This window comes from Pleuronectes platessa, chromosome 10 (assembly GCF_947347685.1).
Source record: "Pleuronectes platessa chromosome 10, fPlePla1.1, whole genome shotgun sequence".
NCBI classification, from domain to species: domain Eukaryota; kingdom Metazoa; phylum Chordata; class Actinopteri; order Pleuronectiformes; family Pleuronectidae; genus Pleuronectes; species Pleuronectes platessa.
The window spans coordinates 5,238,545-5,255,686 of record NC_070635.1 but is presented as its reverse complement, the minus strand read 5'-3'; the positions used below and the strand labels follow the sequence as shown (position 1 = coordinate 5,255,686).

General features: G+C 41.4%; 2 protein-coding genes across 7 annotated transcripts in view; both read right to left on the bottom strand.

The window, feature by feature from the left end:
- The window catches only part of LOC128450163 (sialoadhesin), a 28,398-nt gene extending 13,503 nt beyond the window's left edge, over positions 1-14,895 (bottom strand). The window contains exons 1-5 of one of the 2 annotated variants that reach the window (XM_053433673.1): positions 14,197-14,895; positions 10,818-11,084; positions 10,152-10,233; positions 9,992-10,055; positions 8,248-8,892 (exon numbers count right to left, since the gene is read on the bottom strand). In XM_053433673.1, coding sequence (XP_053289648.1) covers positions 8,674-8,892; positions 9,992-10,055; positions 10,152-10,233; positions 10,818-11,084; positions 14,197-14,521 — 957 coding nt within the window. In that variant the 5' untranslated portion in view covers positions 14,522-14,895 and the 3' untranslated portion in view covers positions 8,248-8,673. Of the gene's footprint in view, positions 1-8,247; positions 8,893-9,991; positions 10,056-10,151; positions 10,234-10,817; positions 11,085-14,196 lie in introns of those variants that run through there. The other variant, XM_053433674.1, reaches the window with a different exon arrangement.
- LOC128450149 (sialic acid-binding Ig-like lectin 14) lies at positions 86-5,379 on the bottom strand. 5 transcript variants are annotated; one of them, XR_008339952.1, is made up of 6 exons: positions 3,757-5,379; positions 3,078-3,485; positions 2,127-2,447; positions 1,253-1,540; positions 939-1,085; positions 86-546 (listed from the first exon to the last, which is right to left on the bottom strand). XR_008339952.1 is itself a non-coding variant. In XM_053433649.1 (5 exons), exons 1-5 carry the CDS (start codon positions 3,815-3,817, stop codon positions 1,036-1,038), a joined length of 1,128 nt encoding a protein of 375 aa, XP_053289624.1. In that variant the 5' UTR covers positions 3,818-5,379; the 3' UTR covers positions 86-1,035. The 5 variants fall into 5 exon arrangements, 4 of the variants coding, with proteins under 4 accessions (XP_053289624.1, XP_053289622.1, XP_053289621.1 ...); XM_053433649.1 differs by having other exon boundaries at positions 86-1,085; XM_053433647.1 differs by having other exon boundaries at positions 86-1,540; positions 3,757-3,864; positions 4,734-5,379.
- Positions 14,896-17,142: the final 2,247 nt, after the last annotated feature.

Below are 17,142 nucleotides of genomic sequence, written 5' to 3'. Positions count from 1 at the left end.
TGCTATTTAAATATATCAAGTTATGACAACAGCCACTGTAGTAATGTTGAAATAGACGTTTTCCGTTCAAAGAAATGTTTGATAAGTTTAATGACTTAATTAATTAACACCATAGTTAAAAGCACCCTGTCATGTTTTTGACTTTGTGGAGTAATGTTTTCTTGTTTTTAGAACAAGCACGTCTGATCAGTATTTACTTTATACTCAGTAATGTAGAATATATCCTCCTTGTTTATCCATTCACCATCACAAGTGCATCATTCTACTCACATCTGACTTTAACCTCAGCTGGCTGTGACTTTCCACTTCCAATGTCATTGGTGGCTTCACAGCTGTACAGTCCACTGTCAGAGGGACTGGCTGAATTCACCCTGAAGGTCTGAGTCTGAGTCTGTTGGATGATTTCCTCTCTCCCATCAGTCGTCTTCCTCCAGGTGACAGAGCTCACTGGTGGGTTGGACTCAGCAGAACAGCTCAGTGTCAACGACACATTTTCATTCACATCAAGACCAGGATTGGCTTGAACTGTCACATGTTTGGGACTGTCTGCAGTAACCAAAGATATAGAAAACAGAGAACTGTCAGATTTAACCACTGTCCAATATAATGGTCTTTATAATATACAATGTCCATGCTTAATATTGTTTTTTTTATTTCATCAGTGGTTGATGTCATCTTAGATTTGTAGGTAGTGGACTAATTTACACAATGGAGAACAATAACATGCAAACCTTTGAAAACAATACATTGCATGTGTATTGGAAAATGAGTTAGTGTGGTTGAAACCTATTTAATAGTTGAAGAGTAACTTCTTGACTACCTGTTTAAGACCTGAAATGTTTATGACCTGAAACCAGTTTGTCCTTTCCATTACTTATTGACTGTCCAAAGAACCCAATGGAAATGTATTCAAATCATTTATTCCTGTGCTTTAGTACCTGTCTTAAACTATGCCTACAGAACCAGTCTGAACTGGCTCAGGCAAACATCCTTGTTCTCCTATATAAGATCCTTGCATTTGACTTTTCTCCATCTTCACTCTGAGATCCTTGTGACCCTGTGTTGATCCTTTCTGCAGAAAGTCCCTAAAATACACAAAGACAAATATGGTGTTCCAGCCTCTTGTATTTCCAGAACCTTCACATCTGAAAAATACATAAGAAAAGCTTCTTTTTTATAGATAGATTTTCTGAAAGAAGATTTGGTTTGATCTGTTTGTTTGAAAAAAAAAGGCCGCAGCTGAACCAATCACATTTCACCAACAACTCCTGCTGCTCGCTGTCCTTTGAGCCCTCAGTGTTCTGGGCACGGCAGAAGTACCAGCCAGCGTCGACTGAAGTCACAGTAAACTTGTGGGAGAGAGAGTTGATGGGTCGTGAATAAAGATTATTTCCGGTGATTTTTAAAGGCTGATTATTTCTGTCGATCCTCATCAAGGTGAGAGTTGACTGTGGGAAACTTTCAACAGTGCAGCTGACGGTGATGGTCTGACCTTCTGTGACCTCAGACCTCATAGACAATATAGGTTCAGTGGGCGGGTCTGTAGAGAGGAAGCAGAATCTTCTTTAAAGAAGGCACATTATGATTGTATTGTTGTTCTTCCCTCTAGTCTGTGTTACATAGGTTTCTTGTAAATGTAAAAGTTCTGCAGAGCAAAAGATCCAACAATCTGTGGTAAAGGGAGCTCCTCTCCTGAAGCTCCTGAACTCCTCTTCATCAGTCCAGCCCATACGATTGAATGTACTAAGAAAAAGTTGGGGGACAAAGCTTTGATACAAGAGCCCTGAGCCCTGCTGTGACATTAAAGATAGAGAGAGTGGCAGTTCCTCTTTCTTCTTTTAATAGAGCAAGTCATTGAATGTGTTTTTCCGCAGAGTTGTTCCTGTTCCATTTTTGATGCTTTGGTCAAAAACGTCAGTCCACTTGATCAACGTTTGAAGGAAACTGTCAACAGTGCACTTCAGAGTCAGACTCTTGCTTTCACTAACACATGCAATTTGGGTTATTCTGACTTTCTTCACATCTACGATAGATAATCACACGTTGCACAGTCATATAATGTGGTTAAAGCACAACGTTTCCTGTTGTAAAATTCAGCCAATCAGAAATGAAGTAGTTCTACTCACAGCTCACACTCAGAGTCGCCGTCTCCTCTGTGCTCACGTGTCCTTGGAAGAGGACCGTGCAGGTGATGTTGGTGCCATGATGTTCAGCTGAAGGGGAGAAGAACAGAGTCGAGCTGCGTCTCTTAGCGAACTCAGTCACGTTCTCAGTTTCGATGGCCGTGATGTTTCCTGTGAGGTCAGCGTCGCTCTCTCCTCTTCCTCGCCACCTCCAGTTGAATGCAGGTTCAGATCCAGAGCAGAGACCAGGAGCAGTGCAGGTCAGTGTGGTCAGCTGTCCTTCTGTCAGAGGTGGAATCATCACTGTGGGCCTCTGACTCAGACCTGATGGGAGACCAGTTCATGAATGGAGTCAGATGAGAACGTCGTCATTCACTTCATTCACTTTTTTAAAAATGGTGCAACGATAGGAATCTGCATCAGCTAAACAACGGCCAAAATTACTTTAGGTCCCACCCATAGACTGTGAATAAAGATGGACGACATGACAGCTCCACTAAAGTGAAGCCAAATTCCCAAGATCACCCTCTGGTAGTTGGCTGCAGTACAGGTCATTAACCATGCCACCTCCATGTTAGTGAATGGGACATGGATCAAAAACTCAAACTTCACCTCAAATGAACTTTTCATAACAATTGTTTCTGTCATTTCCGGGAGTCCGTTAAAGTGCAAATTCTTCAGAAAGTTGGTTTTGATTCGTTTTTTGGTGTTAGCCTCTGTAACGGGATGAAACATCTTAATTGGCCTTACAATCGGTTGAGCCCATGTACTGACGGGACTTTGACACCACTCTACATAACAACATCTCTACTGTACAAACTTTGACACCAAAAGTGCAACGTGGCATCACACGTATTTTGTACAACGGAAGGAAATGGAGAAGTGTCGTTCATGTTTATTTGCAGCCTATGGCCCAAATACACCAAACATGTCATACAGCAGGATGGTTCATACCTTGAACAGAGACATTTGCTGTTTGGGAGAATGTTCCTGAACCTGCCACCGGTAAAGCTTCAACTCTGTGTTTATATTCTCCAGAGTCCGACTCCTTCAGGTCATTGATGATGATGCTGCAGTTTTTCTTGCTCACATCAGACTCCAGCAGTGACACTCGTCCTTTAAACTCCGACCGAACCTGATCGCTGAAGGTGTTACTGTTGAAAATCATGTCTCCATCACCACAGTTCCCTTCAGTCGATTCACATTTAAACCAAACTATATGTAAGACTTTGATATCCTCAGGAACAGTGAAGGAGCATGGTATCACGACACAGAGTCCGGCCTCCGCTGTTATTTCTCCTTCAACTAGAGTGATACAGTAATCTGTCAACGGACAACTTTGTTTCCCCCACACTGAAGAACCTGTTAATGCAAACATTAAGAGAAAAACAGGGAGAGAGATTATTTAAACTTTTAAAATATACCAAAAAACAACGAAAGGCTATCAGTTTTACACAGTTTTAAATATACAAAATCATGTCAGCAAACACTACACAGAGGAATTCAAATATTCAAATCATATTCAAATTTTAATCCCAAATGAAAACCTTGTCAGTTTTTAATTGCAAACTATTTCCACCTATTTTCTTCATAACTATAAAGTTGGCATATGAGTTAATTAAAAAGTGAATACCTGTCTCAGCATCACTGACTCTCAGAGAGAAAAGCAGAGTCGCCCAGATGAAAACAAACATCCTGATATGATGAAAGTTCGTCTCTTCTTCTTCTTCCTCCAACGAACCTGACACAGAAAATACAGTAACGGAACCAGAGGACAGTCTACCATCGAAATCATCGTCTTGATAAAGGATGCTGCCTGTTCGGATTTTCCTTGAGTCGCTCTTTTACAAGAACAAGCAGCAGCTCTGAATCGATTTATATTTGTAAATGTTTCAACATTTCCATGTTTCACGACCCCTGTCCAACTGTGAACCATTAACTGTCAGTGTTGTGCATGAACGAACGCAAAAGAACGCGTTCATTGAACACGTTCACTTTTGTGAAAACGGTGAACTGAACGCAACTCAATGACAAATAATGAATTTGAACGGTGAACACGTTCATATTTCAGCGTCCTCGCTTATAGACGACAGGAAACTTCTCTCTTTATGTGTAACTTTATTAAAGTCCAGCGAACACGACACACTTCTTGTTGTAACTCCGACACTCCTGTCACCCACTACTGTGTTCTTCACTCCCCTTCCTCGTTCACCCTTGACATACCAACTCATCAGCCAATGAGAGCCTGTCATGCCAGATAACTCTCCAGCCATTGGTCTAGAACTGTCACTTGCCTCACCCCGACTGGTTCACTGAACCTCTGGAAATCCCAATACTTATTGACATGGTGTAGTTCGCTGAACATAAGTCATAACAAACACATAGCAGTCAAACAGAACATGAACCTAACTACCAGTCCGTTACAATATTATCTGAGTTCTAGCTAAAACGTTACGGAATGTCTTCCTTCTCCTGTGGAGAGACGCTGTCTAAATCGAATGCTTGCACCATGTCGTTGCTCAGTGCCCGTGAAATGTCCGTGATGTAGCCTAACCTGAACCAAGTAACTCGACTTCGCACTACGTTACCCATGATTCATCGCACACACACATGCACACCAAACAAGCAACGTATTCCAAGTGTTTTCTTCTTTGGCCAGTGTCTCGGCTCCGAGCCGTAGTCTGGAGCTCGGCTCACGGGTTATCTTGGCTCGCTGTCCGGACCACTCCGTGAAGAAGGAGGAGGAGATGTTTCTTTACTTGGAATGCGGCCACTTTATTTCTCGGATATACAGCAGGAGCAACACTCGCATCACCTCTAGGTGCTCCGTCACTTCTCGTTCTAAACACAGTTTTAGGGTGTCTTCCCACAATACCCAGGTGCACTACGTCACACACTACAAACTTTCCTTAAAGGGGCAGGCCATACCTGCAACACAACAGCTCTGGTCTCTTACAAAAAATGGCTCACTTTCCACCTTAAACTATGAAATGAACTGAACTATGAACTAGTTCAGAATTTAAATGGTGAACTATGAACGTGAACTATTCATATTTACTTGTGTGAACTGAACTTTGAACTAGTTCATGAGAGGTGTGAACTTGCACAACACTGTTAACTGTATAGTTTATATTTAACACTACATCCTCACTCTTTCTCCAGCACAGTCTCACACCCTCACTTCACCAGCAAAACCAGGAATGTGGCAAAGATTGTTACATAAACCTTCTCATTTCAAAACATTATATATGTCAAGCATTGGTTAAATGTTGTATTTTACCTTTCTGTCTCACTCTCTCTCTGTTACTGCTCTGAAGTGACTTCTGCTCTTGTTGCTTGTCTGTCTCCTCCCCAATTATCACACTCAACAGTTTAAGGAAGACACTGCTGAGAAATGTTTTGGAGGGGGGGTGTGTGTGGGGGGTGTGTGTGTGGGGTGGGGGGGTGGGGGGGGGGGGGGGGTTGGGTGAGGGTGCTCTGGGTGAGGTAGAGGAAAGGGGGGTGGGAGGTAAAGGGGAAGAAGAGGTTGGTGTAGGTAGCAAACAGGTGGAGGAGAAGACAGGTGAAGAAAAGAGCATTTAGCAGGATGGAGGGGACAGTGGAAGTAAAGCAGGAGAAGCAGGGGAGGGCAGGGTGGCATGGAGTGAACAGGTGGAGGAGGAGGAGTTGAGGAAGAAGCAATACAATCAAAACAAACAGTCAAACGCAGGAGGTCAGCCAGGACAGTTTTAAATGAAGCAAAGACTAGTAAAGTACAAATGGACAGTGATGTGAGTGAAAGTGAGTGTGTGTCTGACAGCAGCAACGTTACGCTTTTTCTAAGCAGTCAAAAAAAGAAATTTCTGACAGTAGACAAATTTAAATAGTTTTTTCATCTCACAAAAAATCAACAGGGTCTTAAACTTGAAGACCACTTCCCAGATGTAGGTCTTTTTATTTCCTCAGCCAGAATCCACATGAGCCAGAGGGAGGAGTCTGGCCTCACAGACCAGGTCGTTTTTAGAATAAAAAAACTGGTGCTCAAAGCAAAGAGACAACTGAGCAGTGATGGAAAGGACAGCAATGTGTGTGTTAATTAATTTTATTGTTTACTGTTGTTGTTTCTGACATTTTAAACAACATGGATGTTTTTAAAGTTGGGGTTTTAAATGTGAACGGTGCAAGAGATCAAAGGAAATGAACTCTTATTTATGAAACAATAAAAATGAAAAAAATGTATGTGATGTTTTTACAAGAAACGCACAGTGATTTTAATAATGAGTCTGACTGGAGGAGTGAGTGGGGAGGGGAGGCCATTTTAGGTCACAACACTTCTCTGAGTGGAGGAGTGGGCTTCCTCTTCTCCACGGCTTTATAATCGAACGCACTGGAGGTCAAACATGTGATCCAGGGGAGGCTTCTTTTAGCCAAAGCTCAGTTCGACCATTTTTCTGCTGTTTTTATTAACGTCTATGCTCCAACAACCGGTGCAGAGAGGAAGCCGTATTTACTAAAAATAAGTGAGGTTCTTAATGATTGTGCAATGGAGGATTTTTTATTCTTGGGTTAGGATTTTAACTGCACTGAAGATGCGATTTTAGACCGCAACCACGCAGAGCCTCATCCAGCCTCTCAGCACTCCTTAAAGCAGCTGGTCCACTCTCACGGCCTGGAGGACGTGTGGAGGAGGATGCACCCAGACTGCAGACAGTACACCTGGTCCCACATCAGAGAGAGTAGGGTCTCCTCAGCCAGGCTAGACAGGATGTATTGTTTTAAACATCACTCTAACATTTTTAAAAGCTGTGCCATCATGCCTGCTGGTTTTAGTGATCATTCCCTGCTTTTATCTCATGTTTTTGTTCGGAATGTTTTACTGAAGAGATCGTATTGGCATTTTAATTCTGTTTTAACATTCGATAAGAATTTTAAAGATGTCTTTACATTTTTCTGGAGTGTTTTTAGAAAGAGGAAGGGCGATTTTAACATTCTTAGGCAGTGGTTGGACCATGGCAAGAAACAAATACGCCTATTGTGTCAACAGCACACCCTCAATGTCACACCAGATGCCACCCGATCTATGAAAGATCTAGAGACTGATATAGTGGAACCAGAGCATTTAAGTGAGTCCACCGGAATAACAGGGCGCGTTGGTCAGGTCTCGGTTCCAGAACATCACTGAAGTGGATGCTCCAACCAGCTACTTCTTCAGTCTGGAGAAAAAGAACGGGCAGAGGAGAGTAATCCACACACTGCTCGCGGACACTGGGCAAGAGCTAGTGGAACCACGCCAGATAAGAGAGCGATGGCCATTTACATCAGTAGAAAGATCAGGGGAGAGAACAGAGACGGGCAGGAACAGGGGCGGTGTGGGTGGTAAGCCTCCGGGCCAGACTCCGACTCGAGTTCAGTTTTTACACAATGGTATCTGATCTTAAGTCTTTTAAAGGAATTTGGTGTTTTAACGACATACTCTGCAATGTCACCAACAATGAGCTGTCCTTTCCACACTTTTTAACAGACCGAGTTTTTTTACATTAGCACTTTTGTTTATTTATTGTATACTGTAAGCAACTGTTTATAAAATGAAAAATATGTAAATAAAGTGTTTGTGAAAAATCTCTCTCTCTCTCTCTCTCTCTCTCACATGGTTTTGAAGCTATACTGTTAACCAATAGCTGATCTCTAAACATCTTAAAATGTGCATATTTAGATCGGGGGATACTGCCCTCCGGCTACGGGCCTTGCTCCATGGCAACTTAAATACTTACTCATTAATGCACCTGTGTTAAAATGTAATAACGTATCTAATAATATCCTAATGTCTCAGAATTTGTACTTTTACTTTCAATACTCAAGAGTTTAAGATCAGGATATAGTCATATACTTGATTTTGTTTTACTTATCAATTAACTCAAGTGAATCTAATGTTCACATGGTCCGTTAATAGAAATGCATCACAAGATAATGTCCATATAATGACGCAATCCATTTTGTTTGTTCATGAATTCTTCAGAAATTCTTTTGCGCTGTGACATGTTCACAAATCCAACAATACAGTCAATAAACTTTATAGTTCATCATTTGTTCCAACATATTTCATTTTATTTTGAGCAACAGAATATTTTACATTTCAGGTGTGGGGGTTGGATTAAGTTCACAACACTGGAAAGCAAAAAAAAAACATTCAGCAGTGATTCTCAGCATTTCTTGTCTAACTGCATGTCATTTATATATATAGATTATATAGAAAGTTATTAATACAATCATTTTACACTTACATTATTTACATTTTAAGTTGCAAAATAAGGATTTTAACCATTTATCCGTCACAATTAACTGTGTTCACAATTTTCTCCAGAACCTTTAATTAACAGTTTTAAATATTTATATATTATATTTTAGCTCAGTTATGTAACTTCTGTGCCTTCTTGCTAACTAGTTTTAAAATACTCCTAATGGCAACACGGTTTAACACATGAACTCTTCAGACTCTCTGTGATGACTTATTGTGAATATAAACTTCCTCAGGCCCGAGGTAGCTGTAAAAGCAGGAGGAGAACATCTCGGGTCAAATCCTGACATCAGAGTATGAACTCTCATCTTGGTGTGAGCTGCTGGAGTCTCTGTTGGTCGTCTGACGTCGGGGCGTCGCTGTGAATCTCACCTGTGGAAAGTTCAGCTCCACTTCACCTTCACTGGTGTGGTCGTCAAATAGATTTGGAGATGTTGGTGTACGTGCAGTTGCATTACCAATGTCATCATAGTCCTGCAGGCTCTCTGGTTCCTCCTAGGATGAGAGCGGAAGTAGTTTATAGATTATTAGTGTGAGGATTTCTGGATGTGATGCACCATAAATTTCATAAAATACTCACATCTGATTATTTTAGGACTTGCAGACATTTCCTTGATTAATTGTTTTGTCTGTTGCACAGACGTTTTGTTTCCTCTAACCATATGATTATCAAGCAGCAACTGAATCTCTTCATTCATGTTGTAAAATGGATGCTGTACAGGTTGTCTTTTAATTACTGGCCCCAGTATACTGAGATATAAGTGCACTGATAGACAGCTACTGACAGGACAAACAGTGAGGGCAGGATATGGAAGAACAAGGAGGAAAAAGCAACAGCTTGAACAGTAAAAGACACATCTGCCTGTAGAGCCAGATTAATACTGATGATAGAAGATGGAAGGCAGCAGCTCTACATGGTCAATTTGAGTGGTTGAAGATATCCTCACAGATTATTTATTCATAATTTTTAGTTCTAATGTGCACATGTTTTTGTCTTGTTTCAGATCCTTGCATCGTGTGTTCTCAAAATAAAAACAAATAACTCATTGTGGGACTCTGGAGGCTTTGTAATATCGCCATTAAAATATATTTGATTAAATATTATTGAAATTTGCTGAAAGTAATTTGAAGAATTTGTAGTTTTACAGCTGTAACAGGTCAGAAGTGATGAAGCAGAGGCTTAAATATCCTGAGTCTTATTCCTAAACTCTCCATAATCACTGTTTCCTACGATTTCCATAATACAAATAATCAAATAGAAACTGATTTAGAAGTTTCAACGACTGGTAGTTAAATAATTAAAAAATCTATTGTGCTAAGACAAGGTTCTGACAACAGGCCACCATGACCACACACTTTGAATCAAACTCTTTTTAATATAAATCTTCACGAGTTTTACTATAGTCTCCATATATGGTTGTTGTAACTTGTTGTTCCTTGTTTGAATTTTTTCCTCAACCTGGGACTCACCTGGGGCAGTTAACCCCCCACCCCCCCCCCCCCCCCCCCCCACACAGACACACACACGATGAATCATTTCTGTCCTCATGTTTTCAAAAAAGAAGTAGAATTGATTAAACAAATGTGTCATTACCGAAAAACCAGAAGGGGATTTGGTGTTTGTTGTTCCTTGTTGAATAGATTTTTTCCTCCAGTATCTGAAAACATAGAGGGACATGATGTGGTAAAACAAGCCAGACCATCTCTGACATGTATTTATTTAACTTGATCAAGTGCACTTCTTATTCATTCACCTTAAATTTACGACAATTACACTGATAATCATCAGGAGAAGTAGAGCAACAACGAGGAACCTCAGGTTCTCCAGATAGTCTCCTGTGGTTAGAAGAGAGAGAGCATCATATAGACACTGAGTTGTGAACATGTAGAATTAGTTTCAACTTTATTCAATGAGCAGTGATTTATTTCAGACTGAAGTAGAAATACTGTTCTGCCGTTGTTTACCTCCATCAACCAAAAGTCTGATGAGGCCATTGTGACCTTTGACCACTGATATCTAATCACTTCACATCTTTGAGTTCTCATCAAAAGTTGACATTTTTTTCTGAAGGCAGTTTTGTGAACTTGACCTTTGACCTTTGGCTACCAAATTAAATCAGTTACTCTTTGAGTCTAATTGTGTGTTTGTGCCAAATGTGAAAGCACTCCCTCAAGGTGTTAGGTGAATATTGCTTTTACATGGCAAAAATATGCTTTGTGAATTCACAGCTTTGTGACTACACTGTAAATTTAACATTTTCACAAAGTTTAAACATATTCACTCAAGACCTTCTTGAGATGTCACGTTCACAAACATATGACGTATGGACGAACAACCAGAAAACATGATCTGATATAAACCTCCCACATGTCTCCTGAGCAATAAAACACACAGTTATAAGGTCTTGAAATTCACTCACGTTCAAACAGATGGACGGGATCAGACAAAGCATGATCTATTTCATTTTGTGCGACACAGTAGTAGACTCCTGACTGGTTTGAGTACACTGTGTGGTTTTGATGCTTGGACACAAGTTCATCCTTTTCCTCTCCCTGACTCTTCCTGTACCATGAGTAGTGTTGGACTGGGGGAAAGCTGTGACTGAAGCAGATCAGCATCACGGAGCTCCTCCCGTCAAGCTCCTGCTTCTCTGCCGACTCCGTGATGTGTGTGTGTTTTGGAGAAACTAGCCGGGAAATTCAGGAGAAAAGACAACGTCATTTTCTGAACATCATCAAAGATCAAACATGAATAACACAACAAGTGAAGTGACATTATTACTGCTCTTTAAAACCAGACTGAGAAGAATGTGAAACTTTCAATGGGAGGATAAAACAGACTGGCTTTATATTCACCTGGTGAAACTTTCAGTTTTTTTCTAAGCAATTTCTCTTTGAAACAAACTACAGCCACAGATTTTAGGTTACTGTTCCTTTTTCAACTTCAATGTTTTTTTATCAGGTGTGCTAAACGTTATTTTGAATGATTTGTTGAATTTGCTGAAATAGATTTTGAAGTATAAACAACTTGAAATGTAGTTAAATAATATACAAATCTTTTGTACTAAGACAAAGTTTGGGAACAGAGCTTTAGAAACAAGAACCCTGAGGCTCTGAAACAGCCTGATCTTCAGGACTGCTTCAGCACGACGGACTGGTGCCTGTTCCAGGATGATGATATCAACACGTACACAGACGCGGTCATCTGCTACATCAGCAAATGCATCGATGACGTCGTACCCAGGATTTCTGTACGAACATTTCCAAACCAGAAGCCCTGGATTAATGGTGACGTCCATGCTAAACTCAAAGCACGGACTGTTGCCTACATCTCAGGGGATCTGGAGGAATACAGGAAATCCAGGTAAGCACTCCGGAGTGCTATTAGCAGTGCTAAGAGACTCTACAGGGACAAAGTTGAGTCCCATTACAAGGGCTCCAATACTAGGAACATGTGGGCCGGACTGAGAACCATCACAGACTACAAAGCTAAGACCAGCAGTGCTGATGTAGTGTCTGCATCTCTCCCAGAGGATCTGAACACTTTTTATGCACGCTTTGAGAGTAACTCCCCGGCTGCGGAGATCGAAGAGGCCCAGGAGGACCGCTGCCCCCCCGTCATATCCAGGGTAGACGTGTGGAAATTCCTTAACCAGATCCACACCCGCAAGGAACCTGGACCTGATGGGATCCCTGGCCGAGCTCTCAAGGTGTGTGCAGATCAGCTGGCAGATGTGTTCACAGACATCTTCAACCTGTCACTGCTCAGAGGGAGACATATGTGAGAATGCTGTTCATCGACTACAGTTCAGCATTCAACACCATCGTGCCCCTGATGCTCGTCACCAAGCTCAGAGACCTTGGGCTCAACATCGCCCTCCGTGAGTGGATCCTGAACTTTCTGACGGGCAGACCACAGGTAGTGCGGATCGGCAGCACCACCTCCTCCACCCTGACTCTCAACACTGGTGCCCCCCAGGACTGCGTGCTCAGTCCTCTCCTGTACTCCCTGTTCACGCATGACTGCTTGGCCACCCACTGTCATAGGCCTGATCACCGGCGACGATGAGAAGGCCTAGAGAGAGGAGGTCAGAGCCCTGACATATTGGTGCCAGGACAACAACCTCCATCTCAACGTCGGCAAAACGAAGGAGCTGATCGTGGGCTACAGGAAGAGACGAGGAGAAGAACACGCCCCCCTCTCCATCAACGGGACCACGGTGGAGCGAGTCAGAAGCTTCAGGTTCCTCGGGGTCCACATCACCGATGACCTGACCTGGACCCATCACACAGACTCCATCAGGAAGACGGCCAGGCAGCGACTCTTCTTCCTCCGCAGGCTGTGGAAGCTTCACATAGACTCCAGGATTCTCTGCAACTTCTACAGGTGCACAATAGAGAGCATCCTGACTAACTGCATCACCGCCTGGTATGGCAACTGCACCGCCCTGAACCGTAAGGCTCTACAGAGGGTGGTGAAGTCCGCCCAGCACATCACCAGGACGGCGCTACCATCCATAGAGGACCTCTACACCCAGCGGTGCAGGAAGAAGAGCAACCGGATTATTAAAGTACCCTTTCACCCCAGCCATAAACATTTTGACTGCTGCCGTCTGGCTGACGGTACCGCAGCATACGGGCCCGCACCACCAGGCTCAAGGCCGAATTATAGTCCTGCGACTGCAGCCGCAGAAGGCCACGCAGTTGCATCGACAGACTCGTTTTGGTTTATGCTTCTCTAACGTGTTGCGCGTGTTGCAACCCAATTCACCGCCAGAACACTAGGCGGAGTAGTGTGTTTTGTCGAAGACAAAACACACAAAGAAGAGACGTCTTCTTCTTCGTCGACTGTTTATTTACATCGCCACTGCGGCTCCTTATAGCCTTTTTCTGTAGTAAGCAGACCAATTACAAGCCTTGCGGGCTGCGTGAGGCTCGCGACGCTTTGTCGTATAGTTAGAAAAATTGGCGGACGCACGCGACGCGAGGGGCGTGTTGCGCGTCTTGCGTGCATGCGTGCGTGCGTAAACCCGACTATAAATCGGCCTTCAGAGACAGTTTCATCCCCCAGGCCATAAGACTCTTATGCTCCTCTGACCTGCAATAACTCCACTAAATAAGCAACGTGGCATATTTGCACTATTGCACAAAATTGCACTACTGTTCTTTCTTTCTTCTTTGAAATTCTATTTTACACTATTTTATTCAAATTTTGTTTTTTGTTTTTTTTTAATTCTTGAGCATTGTTAGAAGAGAGCCTGGGACTCAAGCATTTCATTGCCAGCGACTGCTTGATTGTTATCTCTGTGCATTTGATAATAAAACTCTTGAATCTTGAAACTAGCTTAAAACTAAAAATAACACTTTTAACTTACTTCATTCACTGATTTTATGTAGTTTTAGTTTTAATTCTTTTATTTTTTCTTTTCTTACAGATTTTATTATTTGTTTTTAAATGTATATTTATAAATTGATCTGTATTTAATTTTTTTTTTTCGTGAAGCCCTTTGTAACGTTGTTTTGAGAAGTGCTATTCAAATAAATCAAGTTATGACAACAGGCCACTTTAGTAATGTTGAAATAGACGTTTTAACTTAAAAGAAATGTTGGATAAGTTTAATGAATTAATTAATTTACACCATAGTTAAAAGAACCCTGTGATGTTTTTGAGATTGTGGAGTAATGTTTTCTTCTTTTTGGAACCAGCACGTCTGATCAGTATTTACTTTATACACAGTAATGTAGAATATATCCTCCTTGTTTATCCATTCACCATCACAAGTGCATCATTCTACTCACATCTGACTTTAACCTCAGCTGGCTGTGACTTTCCTCTTCCAATGTCATTGGTGGCTTCACAGCTGTACAGTCCACTGTCAGAGGGACTGGCTGAATTCACCCTGAAGGTCTGAGTCTGAGTCTGTTGGATGATTTCCTCTCTCCCATCAGTCGTCTTCCTCCAGGTGACAGAGCTCACTGGTGGGTTGGACTCGGCAGAACAGCTCAGTGTCAACAACACATTTTCATTCACATCAAGACCAGGATTGGCTTGAACTGTCACATGTTTGGGACTGTCTGCAGTAACCAAAAATATAGAAAACAGAGAACTGTCAGATTTAACCATTGTCGAATATAATGGTCTTCATAATGACCTGCATAATATATGTTTTTTATTTCATCAGGGTTGAATTCATGGTTAATTTGTAAGTAGTTCACTAATCTATATAAGGGAGCACAATAAAATGCAAACCTGTGAAAATCATACAACTCTGTTTGTGCCAAATGTGAAAGGATTCCCTCAAGGCATTGCGTGGGTATTGCTTTTACAAGGTAAAAAATATGTTTTGTGAGTTCACAGCTTTATGAGGACACAGTAAACTGAACATTTTCACTAAGTTTAAACAAATTCCCTCAAGACCTTCTGGAGATGTCAGGTTCACAAAAACAGTACATATGGACAGACAACCAGAAAACATGATCTTATATAAACCTCCCACATGTCTCCTGAGCAATAAAAAACAGTTATAAGACCTTGAAATTCACTCACATTCAAACAGATGGACGGGATCAGACAAACTTTGATCTAGTTCATTTTGTGCGATGCAGTAGTAGACACCTGGCTGGTTTGAGTACACTGTGTGGTTTTGATGCTCAGACACAAGTTCATCCTTTTCCTCTCCCTGACTCTTCCTGTACCATGAGTAGTGTTGGACTGGGGGAAAGCTGTGACTGAAGCAGCTCAGCATCACGGAGCTCCTCCCGTCAAGCTCCTGCTTCTCTGCCGACTGCGTGATGTGTGTGTGTTTTGGAGAAACTAGCCGGGAAATTCAGGAGAAAAGACAACGTCATTTCCTGAACATCATCAAAGATCAAACATGAATAACACAACAAATGAAGTGACATCATTGCTGCTCTTTAAAACCTGACTGAGAAGAATGTGAAACTCGTTTCTCTTTGAAACAAACTACAGCCACTGATGTTTGGTTACTGTTCCTGTAATAACTTCTATATTTTGACATTGTGGAGTAATGTTTTCTTCTTTTTAGAACCAGCACGTCTGATCAGTATTTACTTTATACACAGTAATGTAGAATATATCCTCCTTGTTTATCCATTCACCATCACAAGTGCATCATTCTACTCACATCTGACTTTAACCTCAGCTGGCTGTGACTTTCCTCTTCCAATGTCATTGGTGGCTTCACAGCTGTACAGTCCACTGTCAGAGGGACTGGCTGAATTCACCCTGAAGGTCTGAGTCTGAGTCTGTTGGATGATTTCCTCTCTCCCATCAGTCGTCTTCCTCCAGGTGACAGAGCTCACTGGTGGGTTGGACTCGGCAGAACAGCTCAGTGTCAACAAAACATTTTCCTTCACATCAAGACCAGGATTGGCTTGAACTGTCACATGTTTGGGACTGTCTGCAGTAACCAAAGATATAGAAAACAGAGAACTGTCAGATTTAACCACTGTTCCTAATATAATGGTCTTTATAATATAGAATGACCCTGCATAATAAATGTTTTTTATTTCATCAAGGTGGAATTGAAGTTAAGTTTGGAGATAGTGGACTAGGGAGCACAATAACATGCAAAACTGTGAAAAAAATACATTGCATTACACAATTACACAACATATTATAATTAAAAAAAACTTAAAGTCACAAGTTTTCAAATTAATAGAATTATTCTTTACTCTGGTGGAAGAATTACAAAGATTTAAGTACTTTAGGTAATTATTTCCGAGGTGCAATTGTTTAAACTGTCAGAAGTAAAAATTAATTTAAAAAAAATGGATCACTGAAAAAATACGAGAGAAAAATTTACTTTTTCATAGGTAGATTTTTTTAAAGGAAAAATTGGGTTTGGTCTGTTTGGTCATGAATAAAAAGCCGCAGCTGAAACACTCACATTTCACCACCAACTCCTTCTGCTCGCTGTCCTTTGAGCCCTCAGTGTTCTGGGCACGGCAGAAGTACAAGCCAGCGTCGGCTGAAGTCACAGTAAACGTGTGGGAGAGAGAGTTGATGGGTCGTGAATAAAGATTATTGGTGTAGGTCTTCATCAAAGTGAGAGTTGACTGTGGGAAACTTTCAGCAGTGCAGCTGATGGTGATGGTTTGACCTTCTGTGACCTCAGACCTCATAGACAGTAGAGGTTCAGTGGGCGGGTCTGTAGAGAGGAAGCAGAATCTTCTTTAAAGAAGGCACATTATGATTTTATTGTTTTTCTACCCTAAGTGTCAACAACACATTTTCCTTCACATCAAGACCAGGTGAATCTGAGACATTTTTAAATGTTATTAAATGTATCTTCATATTTTGATGTGTTGTTACTATATATGTTATATCGGAAGCACTTTGTAACGTTGTTTTGAGAAGTGCTATTTAAATAAATCATGTTATGACAACAGGCCACTTTAGTCATTTTGAAATAGAAGTTTTCACTTAGAGGAAATGTTGGATAAGTTTAATGAATTAATTAATTTACACCACAGTTAAAAGAACCCTGTTGTGTTTTTAACATTGTGGATAAATGTTTTCTTCTTTTTAGAACCAGCACGTCTGATCAGTATTTACTTTATACACAGTAATGTAGAATATATCCTCCTTGTTTATCCATTCACCATCACAAGTGCATCATTCTACTCACATCTGACTTTAACCTCAGCTGGCTGTGACTTTCCACTTCCGATGTCATTGGTGGCTTCACAGCTGTACAGTCCACTGTCAGAGGGACTGGCTGA

Excerpts from the sequence above, each read along its gene's own strand:
- LOC128450149 (XM_053433647.1), bottom strand. The coding sequence starts at position 3,817 with ATGTTTGTTTTCATCTGGGCGACTCTGCTTTTCTCTCTGAGAGTCAGT. Across the intron at positions 3,486-3,756 it reads AGTCAGTGATGCTGAGACAG|GTTCTTCAGTGTGGGGGAAA; the intron begins GTATTCACTTTT and ends TTGCATTAACAG. Across the intron at positions 1,541-2,126 it reads GGCGACTCTGAGTGTGAGCT|ACCCGCCCACTGAACCTATA; the intron begins GTGAGTAGAACT and ends TCCTCTCTACAG.